This window comes from Bombina bombina, chromosome 12, assembly GCF_027579735.1.
Source record: "Bombina bombina isolate aBomBom1 chromosome 12, aBomBom1.pri, whole genome shotgun sequence".
In the NCBI taxonomy this organism is placed as follows: Eukaryota; Metazoa; Chordata; class Amphibia; order Anura; family Bombinatoridae; genus Bombina; species Bombina bombina.
Window position 1 is genome coordinate 87,722,309 of NC_069510.1, and position 14,117 is coordinate 87,736,425.

A 14,117-nucleotide genomic window follows, 5' to 3' on the forward strand; every position below is an offset into this window, starting at 1 on the left:
TATTATCTAACATGCTAACAATGCAGAGAACTGTTTGCAGAAAAATACAAGTAAAAAAATGTTTTTGTTCATTAAACTTAGTTTGATAAGACAGTCTGTTGTGTGATTATTTAATTAGGTTTATAATGCTGTTTAACATTTAAAATCTTCATTTCAAAGCTTTAAAAATAATGTATTATGTGTTACTTATATCAATTTTTAGAGGGGCCTGGAACCTAACTCACTCACTTCCCATTGACTTACATTATAAACTGGGTTTCAATTTACAACAGTTTTGATTTACAACCATTCCTTCTGGAACCTAACCCCGGTGTAAACTGAGGGTTACATATATATATATATATATATATATATATATATATATATATATATATATATATATATATATATATATATATATATATATATATATATATACACACACACACATACATATATACACATATATATGCACCCAGGTGGTAAATCGCCAAAGACAGGCTAACAATAGTATTAAGCCAGCTGTGTTCCTTGTTCAGAGAGGAATTGCCTGGTATTTCGGCGCTGGACTGACCGTAATAGGCGGGATCAGACTGATATACTACAGGAAAGTTCTTCTCTGTGAAAAGCATTACTGGGCTAAAAGAAGCTGCTCCCAGGTGGTAAATCGCCATAGAACAGGCTAACAATGGTATTGAGCCAGTTGTTCATTCTTGTGAGTGTGCTTCTCTCTGTGTGTATATATATGAGTGAGTATACCTAAGTATCCTTTACAACAAATGATATTAAAAGAACAAAACACATAAGGTAAAAGAAGTAAACAAAGTTTAAGTTGTTTAAAATCACATGCTCTATCTGAATCATGAATGAAAAAAGAATTGGGTTTATGTCCCTTTAAGGTGATTACAGTCCACTTACACTTAAAGGGGACATAAAAATAAAAAATAAACAATTTGTAAAAAAAAAAAAAAAAAAAAAGTTTATTTCTATTATCAAATTTGCTTCATTCTTCATTCTCTCATTGTAACTCTGTGTTGTGTCACATTATATGGGGTGGGCAAATGGACATTTTCATATTTGAGAGAGAGAAAAAAAACATAAATTATGCTTACCTGATAATTTTATTTCCATAGTGGGGAGGAGAGTCCACGGTTTCATACATTACTTGTGGGAATTAAGAACCTGGCCACCAGGAGGAGGCAAAGACATCCCAGCCAAAGGCTTAAAGTGATGGTAAACTATGCGTACCTTGAAAGATCGTTCTTTTATGAACTCCAAAAATAATGTGACTTTAATTCATGACTTTATCAAATTCGCTCTATTAATCAACTTATTTATTATTGAAACTCGTATTTTATTATTTCTATCCTCCTCCCGTAACACGGCCGCCATTGATTTACTCCGGTCACGTTTTTTTTACAACCACTGACAGCTCAGGCCAGTCGGCGACACTCCTCTTAGCTAACACGCCCTTCAATACATATGCGCATGCCCTAACTCTTGTATCGCTGGCTGAGAGTGCTCTAGCTTTTAATTGTGCGCATGCACAACATTTATTTGCGGAGATTGGAAACATTGTACTGAGGGTAAAATAAATGGGATTCTCAGTTGTTATTCTCTCTCCATTGATAGCTGCGCTTAGACGGAATACAAAGTATATGATACATTGGATACAAATACAATGTATTGCATACATAAATGTAACGCATGCGCAGAGCAAGTCAAGAAGGTTGACATGCCAATTCTCTGACGCAGGGAGGGGTGGTTCTAAACTATCGCCGGGATGAAGATTCTAAACGGAAGTAATGGCAGGGGAGGAGCAAGGAGCGGTAACGCTCTGAAAGCAAAATAATAATTTATTACATTTATGAATAACTATTATAAATAAATATATAGGCAAATTAAGTTATAAGTACTCAAAGATTAATATTTCAATATTTATGTAGTAAAAATTTACCATCACTTTAAATATCTCCCCCACTTCCCTCATCCTCCAGTCATTCTGCCGAGGGAACATGGAACAGTAGGAGAAATATCAGGGTATAAATGGTGCTAGAAGAACAAAAACTAATTTTAGGTCCGCCCACCGGAGCCGTGGACTCTCGTCCCCACGATGGAAATTAAATTATCAGGTAAGCATAATTTATGTTTTCCATCTAAAGGAGAGGAGAGTTCACGGCTTCATTCATTACTTGCGGGAACAAATACCCAAGCTCTAGAGGACATTGAATGAAAAATGGAGGGTAAAAAGAAGGCGGACTCTAATCTGAGGGCACCACAGCCTGTAAAACCTTTATTACAAAAACTGCTTCCGCCGAAGCAACAAAAATTTTTTTTTGTAAAGGTATGTAAGGAGGACCATGTAGTCGCCTTATAAATCTGCTCCATAGAGGCCTCATTCTTGAAGGGCCAAGACGAAGCCACAGCTCTAGTCAAATGAGCCGTGATCCTCTGAGGAGGCTTATGTCCCGCTGTCTCAAAAGCTAAGCGAATCATGCTCCTCAACCAAAAGGAGTCCCCATCTGTGACAAATCTCCACAAACACCTCGGGATGAGAGACCATTCCTCCAGATGGAAGGATTGCCTGCTGAGAAAATTAACTTCCCAGTTGTCCACACCCAGAATATGGATTGATGAGAGCGAACAGCTGTGGGACTCTGCCCATTCCAACATCCAAAAAAACTCCCTCATTGCTAGGGAGCTTCTTGTCCCCCCTGATGGTTGATGTAAGCCACCGAGGTAATGTTGTCTGTCTGGAACCTGATGAAGCTGAACTACCCCATTGTAGGTTGCTCAAAGTTCCAGAATATGGATCAGGAGGAGAGACTCCTCTCAAGACCACTTTCCCTGAGCCATCCTGGCCCCCCACACAGCTCCTCATCCTGCCAGACTCGCGTCCGTGGTCACAATCTCCCAGGACGGTCTAAGGAAGGATGTCCCTTGGAAGAGTTGTTCCGGATGGATTCACCAAGAGAGGGAGACCCTCGTCCGATCGTCCAGAGAAATCTGTTGGGATAGGTCTGTATGATCGCCGTTCCACTGTCTCAACATGCACAACTGAAGAGGTCTTAAATGGAACCTGGAGAATGAAATTATATTGATGCTGGACACCATGAGCCTGATCACCTCCATACTCTGAGCCACAGAGGGACTGGAGGAGGACTGAAGGGCAAGACAGGTGAATGCAATCTTCTAGATCTGGCTACTGCAAGAAGCACCCCCAGAACCTTTGTGAAGAGTCTCGGGGCCGTTGCCAGACCGAAGGGAAGGGCCACAAACTGGAAATGTTGGTCCAGAAACGCAAATCTCAGGAACCTGAAGTGAAGTGATCCCTGTGAATTGGCACAGGAAGGTAGGCATCCTTCAAGTCTATTGTCGTCATGAACTGCCCATCTTGAACTAGGGGCAGAATAGATCTGATCGTTTCCATTTTTAACAATGAACAGACAGAAACTTGTTTAAACATTTTAGTTCTAGAATCGTAGAACGTGCCCTCCTTCTTTGGGACCACAAAAAGGTTTGAATAGTACCATAAACCCCTTTCTGCTGGGGGTACTGGTACAATAACTCTGAGAGAAGAGAGATCCCTCACACATTCTAGAAAGGCATCTCTCTTTTCTGGTCTGGAAGACAGATTTGACAGGAGGAATCTGCCCCATGGCAGATGAGATATGAACCCTATCCTGTATCCCTGGCCGATAACCTCCAGAACCCAAGGGTCATGAACATCCTGCAATCAGGCCTCTGAAGAGAGAGATAATCTGCCCCCTACTTGGTCTGGTGACTGGTCGGGGGCCGCCCCTTCATGCCGACTTTGTGTCGGCGGGCTTCTTGTTCTGCTTGGACTTATTCCAAGACGGAGGTGGCTTCCAAGTGCCCTTGGACTGATTCACTTTCGCAGCAGGCTGCTGGCGTTGGGCCTTGTCCGCACGAAAGGGACGAAAAGTAGACCCCTTAGGCTTAGCCTTCTTATCCTGCAGTAGGAAAGTGCCCTTGCCTCCCGTAACCGTGGATATGATTGAGTCCAATCCTGAACCAAACAGGATCTTTCTAGACTTAGAGGTCATGTCCGCAGACTACGACTTTAGCCACAGAGCCCTGCAGGCTAGTACGGAAAAACCTGATACCTTAGCATTCAGGTGAATAATTTGCATATTGGCATCACAAATAAAAGAATTACTGATCCTCAAGGCCTTAATTACTAACCTGTATCTCATCGAGGAAAGTCTCCCTCTCGACCATGTCCGACAGAGATTCGCACCAATATGTTGCAGCTCTGGCTTCTGCAGCTACCACCGCTGCTGGCTGAAAAACAAACCCTGGGTGTTGAAACATTTCTCTTAACGTGTTTTCTAACTTTTTATCCATGGGCTCTTTAAACGACAAACTATCCTTCGCGAGCGAAGATATAGCACCATCCACCTTAGGGACAGTCCCCCATAGCTCGAGTTGAGAGTCTGGGATGGGGAACAGCTTCTTAAAAGAAGAAGGGGAACAGGAAGAACCTAACCAATCCCATTCATTCTTAATAATGTTAGCCATCTTAATAAGAACCGGAAGGTCTGAGGCACCACCCTGTCCTCATATACTTTATCAAGCTTAGGAATCGAATGTTACTCCGGTAGTTTCAGTTCCGGAACCTCTAGAGTAGTTTCAGAAAAAAGCGCAAATATTCCATCCTAAACCTAAAGTCAGACTCCTCCGCAGTGGAGCTTTAGATGACAGACTCCGACCCAGAAGGAACATCCTCCGAAGAATCGGAGTCGCCCTCGTCAGCGGATAATCTTTCCGAAATATTCAATGGAGTATATGACCCCTGGGTTGGATCGCCATATTTAACCTTACGCTTGCGTTTAGCAGAACGTGGTAAGGCACTATTCACCTTAGACACCACTATTTGCAGTTGATCCGCAAAATCTGGCGGCCAATGGATCTCTCCAGTAGAATAAATGGTCGTGCCCTGGGGCGCTGCATGTGTAATCGGAAATGAATGTAGGGAACGCACCTCATGGGACGGGGAAGCCTTTAGAGGTGGACGGCTCAGTAGACATCCTATTCTTTCTAGTGTAACGCTCGTAGGATACTCCTCTATCAGACCAAACTCGGCCAGTAGTCTTGTTATCCCAGCGTCGAGCTGGAATGATAGGGAATATCCCAGAGCAGAGAAAATTAGCGAGATGCGGAAGGCGGCACTCACCACAGGCAGGACAGTCTCCAGTGGCAACAGCAGAGCAGTCCAAGGATGAACCACTAGAATGGTCAAGCAGGCAGGGTTTGGCAACAGCAAAGCAGTCCAAGGACAAACCGTTAGAATGGTCATGCAAGCAGGGTTTGGCAACAGCAAAGCAGTCCAAGGATAAACCACTAGAATGGTCATGCAGGCAGGGTTTGGCAACAGCAAAGCAGTCCAGCAGATTGAGGGTTAAAGCTGGTAGAGTAGTCAGACAGGCAGTATTCAGCAACAGTAGTTTAAGGCAGGAGAGTAGTCAGGCAGGCAGGTTCAGTAACGGTATTTAGGCACTTAAAAAGAACGATCTGTCACACCCAGGAGTACACAAAGTAACACCTATACTTGGGCAGTGACATATCGTTCTGGGGAAGTTTAAATAGGCGCAGGATTTGCGCCACTGAGGTCTGACCGGTATCAGGAGCGGACGTCACCACCGCACGCATCTGAGCCGACACTGCCCCTGGCAACGAGCAGGGAAGGAGACGCCACGCCCCTAGCAACGGCTAGAGTGGCGCGGCCTGACATCTAGATGTCGTAACTTTATCAAGGCCTGTGGAACATAGTTAAGCAGGCGGATCTATCAGAACCTCTTCGCACTAAACACAAGTATGAGACTTTGTCAAAGAGGGAGTACCCTCTAACTAGATATAATATATAAAAAATGGCTGACAGGAATACTTAAAACTCCAGTCCGATTCCGAAGAGTACAACCCACCATAAGAGACTACTCTGAATCTTCCGACTCTTCTCTGCCAACCTCCTGTGACGAAAGGCAAAGAATGACTGGGGGATAAGGGAAGTGGGGAGGTATTTAAGCCTTTGGCTGGGGTGTCTTTACTACCTCCTGGTGGCCAGGTTCTTAATTCCCACAAGTAATGAATGAAGCCGTGGACTCTCCTCCACTTCAGATGGAAATAACTACTACTCATTTAAAGGGACAGTCTACTCTAGAATTTGTATCGTTAAAAAAGATAGATAATTCCTTTATTACCCATTCCCCAGTTTTGCTTAACCAACACAGTTATATTAATATACGTTTTACCTCTGAGATTACTTTGTATCTAAGTCTCTGCAGACTGCTCCTTTATTTCAGTTCTTTTGACAGACTTGAATTTTAGCCAGTGCAGACTAAATAATTCCACAAGAGTGAGCACAGTGTTATCTATATGGCAAGTATGAACTAGCACTATATAGCTGAGAAAAACTGTCAAAATGCACTAAGATAAGTGGGGGCTTTCAAGAACTTAGAAATTAGCTTCTGAACCTACCTAGGTTTAGCTTTCAACAAAGAATATCAAAAGAACAAAGCACATTTGATGATAAAAGAAATTGGAACATGTTTAAAAAATTGCACGCCCTACCTGAATCATGAAAGTTTAATTATGACTAGACTGTCCCTTTAAAAATAGTGTTATTGTAATGTATTTTTATTATGCGATTCGACTATTTAATGGAACTTTAAATAATTCTTTTTTTTAAATAAGGAACCACTGAAATGAATGAACGGTCCAGGAGGTCAGTTGTCTACAAAAATGTTGTTTCATGTTACTGATTTTATTAACATTAAATAAATTCATATTTTACTTTTTTCCAAGAGATATGTTTAATGTAAAAGTTTTATATATGAAAATGTCATAAATTTGTATCTTGAACAAGATTTAGTTGCTATTTTATGAATTCATATGTACAATTGTATAGCTTTTAATTTGTTCTTTTAACTTGTTGTTGTATAATCCAATTGTGAGTTAAAGTGAATATAAAGTTTCATAAATCAGTGCCCGGTTTTTAAAAATACTATTAAAAAAAATGACTTACCTTTTTCTGCAGCCAAGCCAGACCAACTCCTCTGTACTTACATCAGCAATGATGAAACCGGCTTCCTCCAATCATGACTCCCCCCCAGAGCAAACATTTGATTGGAGGAAGCCGGTTTTATCATTGCTGTGCTAAGTACAGCACTAGAAGCGGGCGGGGGATCGCTGGTCCGGCTTGGCTGCAGAAAAATGTATTTTTTTAAAAAAAAATACTGTAATGTAAACTTTCATGAATTAAAGTGCCCATTTTTAATAGTATTTTTAAAAACCGGCACTGACTCATGAAAGTTTACATTCACTTTAAGGGATATGATATTCAGACATTTTCTCTGCTCCGTCTAAAAGAGAATGTTTCAAAATATATTACAGTGCTTTGACATGATGTTCTTTTGCTGAATAAACCATTTGTATATAGGACCTGTGCTATCAGGAAGTGAGTAGTAGGGTCCCAGTTCTCAGTTGTACAAATCATCCACTTCCTGTTACTTTACTTAATCATTTTCCATGCAAAAAAAAAACCACACATTTAACTGCTGCTCTTTCAGAGACATAATAGACAACCTTTTGAGTAGCATGTCCCTTTTAAAAGGGACATTAAACACTAAATACATTTGATAAGCTTAGTATTGAAGTTATTTCTAGCTTAACTCTAGTCATGGGTGCCGCCATGTTGAAATCTAGCTTTCACAACATTCCAGTGATGACATATTTGCACATGTGCAGCAACTCTACTTCAGATGCCTGCAGTACAACCTAGGTTCCAAAATGGCGGCACCCATAATTAGAGGGAAGGGCATGAAATATCACTTTAAAATTATTGCAAACGTAATCGTTCTGGAAGTAACTATAATAAAAATCTAACCCCACTTTCATTCACGATTACTTAATTCACTTCTGAATAAAAATGGTTTTCGATCTAATCGCTCGCTCCGATTTACTCATACCTCTCCTCTTACCAGCGCCGATCTACACTTTATCTTTTTCAGTGACGTTTCTTTATCGGGCCAATTGATTTTCTGGCCTTCAGGCGGCCAAGTCCTTGAACAGCACACCCCATGGATCAATTACAAAATCAATTGGCTGGATGAAGAAACGTCATTAAAAAGTGTAGATCGGCGCCGGGAGGAGTAGACGTATGAGTAAATCGGAGCGATTAGCTCTAAAAACACTTTTATTTAGAAGCAAACTAAGTAATCATGAATGAAAGTGGGGTTAGATTTTGATCATAGTTACACTGATTCACTTTAAAGTGAGTCAAACCTAGCGTTTTTGAAAAGCTAGGATTTACTATTGAAACAAATAAAGGGGACTTACTTCATGTAGAAAGCTCCTTTATTTGTTTCAAGTGATTGCTGCTCTGCGCTGCTAAGGAAGCCGTCGTTTTGCTTGAGAGGTGACGTTTTCACCTCTTAGCCAATATCCGTGCGGTAAATCCAGCTTGGCGCCCTTGGGAGCCGGATTTACCACACAGCTATTTGCTAAGAGGTGAAAACGTCACTTCTTAGCAAATTTTTGTTTTTGTCGTGGGCTGCCTGAGCATCATGGGAAATGTAGTTCCAAAACCTCTGGGAGGTCAAAGTTTGAGAATGTCTGCTGTAGAAGAAACTGTTGTGGGATTTGTACAAGGACCCACAAACCCAGCAAAAAAACAAAACACTCCTAGTAGAAATTACCTTTGGCAAAAACAAAAGAGGAAGTTCTGAAAAAACATTTTATATTGATGGATGTCTAACTGAAGAAACATTAAATAGTTTTATAAAGACATTTGTGCAAAAGGTTCTAAACAAACCTGCAAGACCCAATTTAGATCCCATAAAGGAAGGAGATCATTTAAAGGCATAGGAAAGTCAAAATTAGACTTGCCTTACTCCGATAGAGCAAGTAATTTCAAGACACTTTTAAATTTACTGCTATTTTCAAATGTGCTTCGTTCTCTTGGTATCCCTTGTTGAAAAATAATATGCACATATCCAACACTACTGGGAGCAAGCTGCTGATTGGTGCCTGCACACATTTGTCTCTTGTGATTGGCTAACTAGATGAGTTCATCTAGCTGCCAGTAGTGCAATGTTGTTGTTTTTCAGCAAATGATAACAAGAGAATTAAGCAAATTTTATAATAGAAGTAAATTGGAAAGTCGTTTAAAATTGTATGTTCTATCCAAATATTGAAATACAATTTTGGGGTTTCCTGTCCCTTTAAGATATGAATAACTCTTTGTAGGGCCTTAAAGACTATCATAACCTCAAGTTGAAAGTAACATTTCATCTGAAAAAGAACTGAAAGTTCAGACACTTGATCTTTAAAGGAACTACTGAATAAACCAATAACCACATCATTATGGAGAAAATCCAAAATATGCAGAATAGACCTAGAATTCTAAAAGTAAATTCCTGTCTTACAGGTGGCTTAAAGCTTGTAGCCTGTTATAGCTGGTGAAGGTTAAGTAGCCTTCAGAAAAGCAGAAACTACTTTATCTTACCCTTGACAATCAATGAATATGTCATTGGTGCAGTTGCTTTTAGGTCTTAGTAAAAATAAATGGATCCTGAGACCATAACTCCCATAGGTCTCGCATCAGGTGGGATTGTCACACGTTAGAAGGTCTGGCCCACTTCTTGACTACAGTCTCTTAGTACCCTGGTTTTAAGGAACTGCTGGAGCCACAACCAAAGGCCCACTCAGATATGCCAATGGTCTGCCCACATCAACCTCGCCCATGAAACCTGTCCACAAGCCATCTGTGTGCATATATATATATGTCTAAGAGTGCATGAGAGAGAAGAGAGAGAGTGTGTATATATAAATATATGTTTGTGTGCACGCACACATCTGTAAGAGTGCATGAGTGTATATATAGATAGGTGTGTGTATGTCTGTCTGAGAGTGCAAGTGTGTGTGTGTGTGAGAGAGTAGATAGATAGATCGATAGATAGATGTCTGTGTATAAAATCACTTAAATAAATGTCCTTTTCATTTACATAATATGAAGAGCCGTCCATCAACATTGATAGGGTTCAGGGTTATATTGGCATTTCTGGTATTATATTAATTTCTAACAAAACCCAAAACAAAAAAAACTCCTAAAGAGTCATAAACCATCTGGTAATTACAAGACTTTTGTGTAATGTTGCATAAATTAACATAAAGGCACAATGTGAATACTTTCTGAATAGATTAATACTTTGTGTGCTAAAATTGAAAAAAAAAAAGGTTTTTATCTCTGGTTAGACCAACTATGGACAGATATGACTTGTGAAGACTGAAGAGTGCGCTTCCAATTCTCAGAAATGAAAACCACACAACTCTCATGAGTTAAATCCCAGAAAAAAGGGGCAAAATAAACTATTAAAATATAATGCAATTTTTTACAACACATTAAATATTTTATATTGCAAACTCAAAGTGTTTCATGTTCTGTTAACATCAAATAGGCCTCGGTTAGGATATCTAATAGATTAGTCTTGAATTATGAGCATTTGTAAATCATACAATAGGTTCAAAGTCTTGACAGTTTAGAGTAAAAAGAAAATGCTACAGGTTGTGGTATTTTGAGCAGTCAGGAAGCTGAATGGAGAGAAGTAAAAAAACACGCCCTGGGGCTCTCTCATATAGCGAAGTCTCACAGTAACAAAAGCAGATTCACACATATAAGCCTCAGCGATTTTTCTCACTCTCTCTCTCTCTGAATAACAATGATATATGTTTAATCATATGCAAAACTAGGTTAATTAATTTACATGCACAGTTAGACGTGGTTTAAAGGTCATCTCTGCAAAATGATCAGAGTCAATTGCAGAAATATAAAATATTATGGAAGTGACAGCAAGAGACGGAACAGTAGTGTGGAATAGAGATATATGTACTGCATAGGCCTTGCTAGATGTCAGCAATGGAATAGCAGAGTGCAGCAGATATAGATCATTGTGCAGTCTACTCTCCAAGTCTTTTTAATATACAAATTTGCTAAAATTATTTTTTGACAATGTTTGTTTGTTGCTCAAATAATATTTAAATAAATTTATGTTAAATTGTGCAATTAATTTGGGCTTTGGATAGCAGAAAATGTTTTAATATTAGAAAGTATTACAATCCCCTCCAACCCCCGGCTACTTTATAATGCCACCCGACTGGCAACATTTTCTGTAGAGAACACAGTGTATGTGAACTGGCATTCTAGAAGTTAAAGGGACACTGAACCCACATTTTTTTTCTTTCGTGAATCAGATAGAGCATGCAATTTTAAGCAACTTTCTAATTTACTCCTATTATCAATTTTTCTTCGTTCTCTTACTATCTTTATTTGAAAAAGAAGGCATCTAAGCGCTTTTTTTTGGTTCAGAGCTCTGGAAAGCACTTTTTAAATGGTGGATTAATTTATCCACCAATCAGCAAGGACAACCCAGGTTGTTCACCAAAAATGGGCTGGGATCTAAACTTACATTCTTGCATTTCAAATAAAGATACCAAGAGAATGAAGAAAATTTGATAAGAGTAAATTAGTAAATTGCTTAAAATTTCATGCTCTATCTGAATCACGAAAGAAAAAAATTTGGGTTCAGGGTCCCTTTAAATTTATCGTGCTGGCAATTCTAGTATGGCACAGTTCATAGTCAAAACTGCAAATGTGCATATTAGTGCATTTTGCAATATTCTTGTATTAGAATAGATGCTTTTAGTAAAAATAGCACAGTTTATATATAGCATATGTATATATGCTGTGCATACCCCATACAACCTCATTCAAACATTGCACCTTCTCAGAAAGCAAGCAGTGGCATAAATATTGTGATAGTAACTACTTTGTGTCATGCGTTCCAGTGACGACTCTCTGAGCAGGCGTTGTGATGACATATGTGGGTATGCCAATGAAACGGTAACTTTTACTAGAAGCATTTTTTGCTAATATAGTGCAAAACGCATCTACTCAGAAGTGAAATGCACTCATTAATATCCTTTTATGACGACAGCACTGAGATGTTGTGGTGTACAGAAGGCATGGTGTGACAGATCAGCACAGGGATATGTGGCAAAAACCACAAAAAAAAAAAAAAGAGCAGGCCATATATAGGGCGAATAATTAAAGGGACATTTTACTAAAAAAATGTTTTTAAAAAAAAAAAATATGCGATTTTCATTGTGTTTTTCTACTGACCATAGAGAGTTTTTGGTGCATCTTGAGAGATTTTGAACCCTCGAACTGCAATTTACCATACAGTGACTGCTTAGTCAGTGCAAAAACTCATTTATATAAGGCCAGAATTGGCTACAGCGAAGGAGATGAGATCCACATACTCAAGAGGTATTTCCCTGAACTGTAATTTTGTCTGGACACCTTTTGTAAAGCAGTGTGAATTGCTGATATATACTATGCATATATATATATATATATAAAAAAAAAAAATACAAGGTGAGAAATCCAGAAAATCAATCCTGTGACTTGGAAGTGTAGTTTGTATGCCAATTTGAAGCTATACTGGAATAGGGGAGTGTAGAAAAGTAACAGAAATGAGAATCTGAATAGTATTGTGTAATATTACAGGATTACTAAATTATTAGTAATTGTACCTGAGTCATAAATTATTTCACAGTTTTCACTATCAACTGTTTAACTATGAATAACCTTTATGTAATGCACATTTGTGTGTTTGCTTTAGCTTTTACTGTAATACTCAGAGACTACAGTGGATTCTGTATGATTCAGAGGCATGACCCTGTAACATGCTATACAGTAACGTTTGATCAGTGCAGAAGGTCATTTATATCTGTTCTAAATTGGCCACAACAAAGCAGATAAAATAAACACGCTCAATAGGATTTTGAATTGGTAATATCTCTAGAGTGCAAATTTTGTTAACAAAAACCACAAATAAGAAAAATATATCTAACGATTTAACAGAAAAAAAAACACATGTATGAGGACTTTTTTTCTAGATAAATCATTTGATAAACTTTTCTATTTGTGATCCCCCCCTAATGTTTAAAGAACATATCTTTTAGCAAATCCTTTGCAATGCAGTGCTTAGCTGCTATATATACTATGCATATATCAATAACAGAATTTAACCCATTGTGCCAGTCTCCACTATAATAAATGATATCACAATCACATACCTTTGATATGGCTCTCATATTCAGAGGTTCGGTCCCGTCTGGGCTTCCCGTGAGATGCCATGGTGCAGGCAGCCTGTTTATCAGACCTTAGAATCACTGCCCATGCCAGCTCAGTAGGTTAAAATCACTGTATTCACAAAGAGTCCCATCCGCTTTGCACTGAATAAGCTCCTGGTTTGTGTTTAGATGAACAGATCACAGGGTGCAACAGTAAATATCCCACTTAGTCCTGGGACAGGCAGAGAGTCAAATCACAGAGCTGATGACACTGGAGCATACTACAGAATCCTGTGCAGCACTAATATAAGGGTGTAATAGAAAAGCACTTCCCTATGGGTGTAGTTTATAGAGGGCAATAGTGTCCAATACAAAGGGTGACCTAGGCATACAATGCAGCATATACTGTGTATTGCAGTGACCTATGGATGCAGAGTGAATGAGGTTTGGCTGATGCCCTGTGGCTGCTCTATGGGCAGTGCCATGCAATGAGATTAAGCTGCAGTCACTGTCAGCTCACAGCACATCCAGGGCTGACCACACAGGCACCGCCTCCCTCCAGCTGTCTCTGAGCTCACAGATTGATGTCTGTCTCTAACTCTATATTTGTATGTTTCCAGCTGTCTCTGCGTGTGTGCGGTGAGACAGCCACCCCTCTAATTACACAGCTTAAATATAAAATACCTGCCCTATCAGTGGCATATTTGTGTAGCTCTCATTGCCATCCCCGTGTTCCCTGCTGTCTCTTTTTATTCAGTTACTTTTTATGTATTTGTTTTTCTCTGTACATCTATTTAATATTCTACTCAGGCTATTTATTTAGGTGCAGCTATTTTTTCTTACAGATAAATGTTTTGTTTTCATTGTGTATTTCTTTCTTCAGACATCTTTTTGTCTCTTATGGTAAAATTTTCTCAGCATTTTTTTGTTTTCTTTTTCACTGTATGTTGTCTCTATCTTATTTCTGCCCTTTTTCTATGCAT

General features: G+C 39.2%; 1 protein-coding gene across 1 annotated transcript in view; it reads right to left on the reverse strand.

Moving 5' to 3' along the window:
- The window catches only part of LOC128643109 (rho GTPase-activating protein 4), a 389,846-nt gene extending 376,223 nt beyond the window's left edge, over positions 1-13,623 (reverse strand). The window contains exon 1 of the mRNA XM_053696060.1: positions 13,138-13,623. Coding sequence (XP_053552035.1) covers positions 13,138-13,198 — 61 coding nt within the window. The 5' untranslated portion in view covers positions 13,199-13,623. The remainder of the gene's footprint in view (positions 1-13,137) is intronic.
- Between the last annotated feature and the right edge of the window lie 494 nt (positions 13,624-14,117).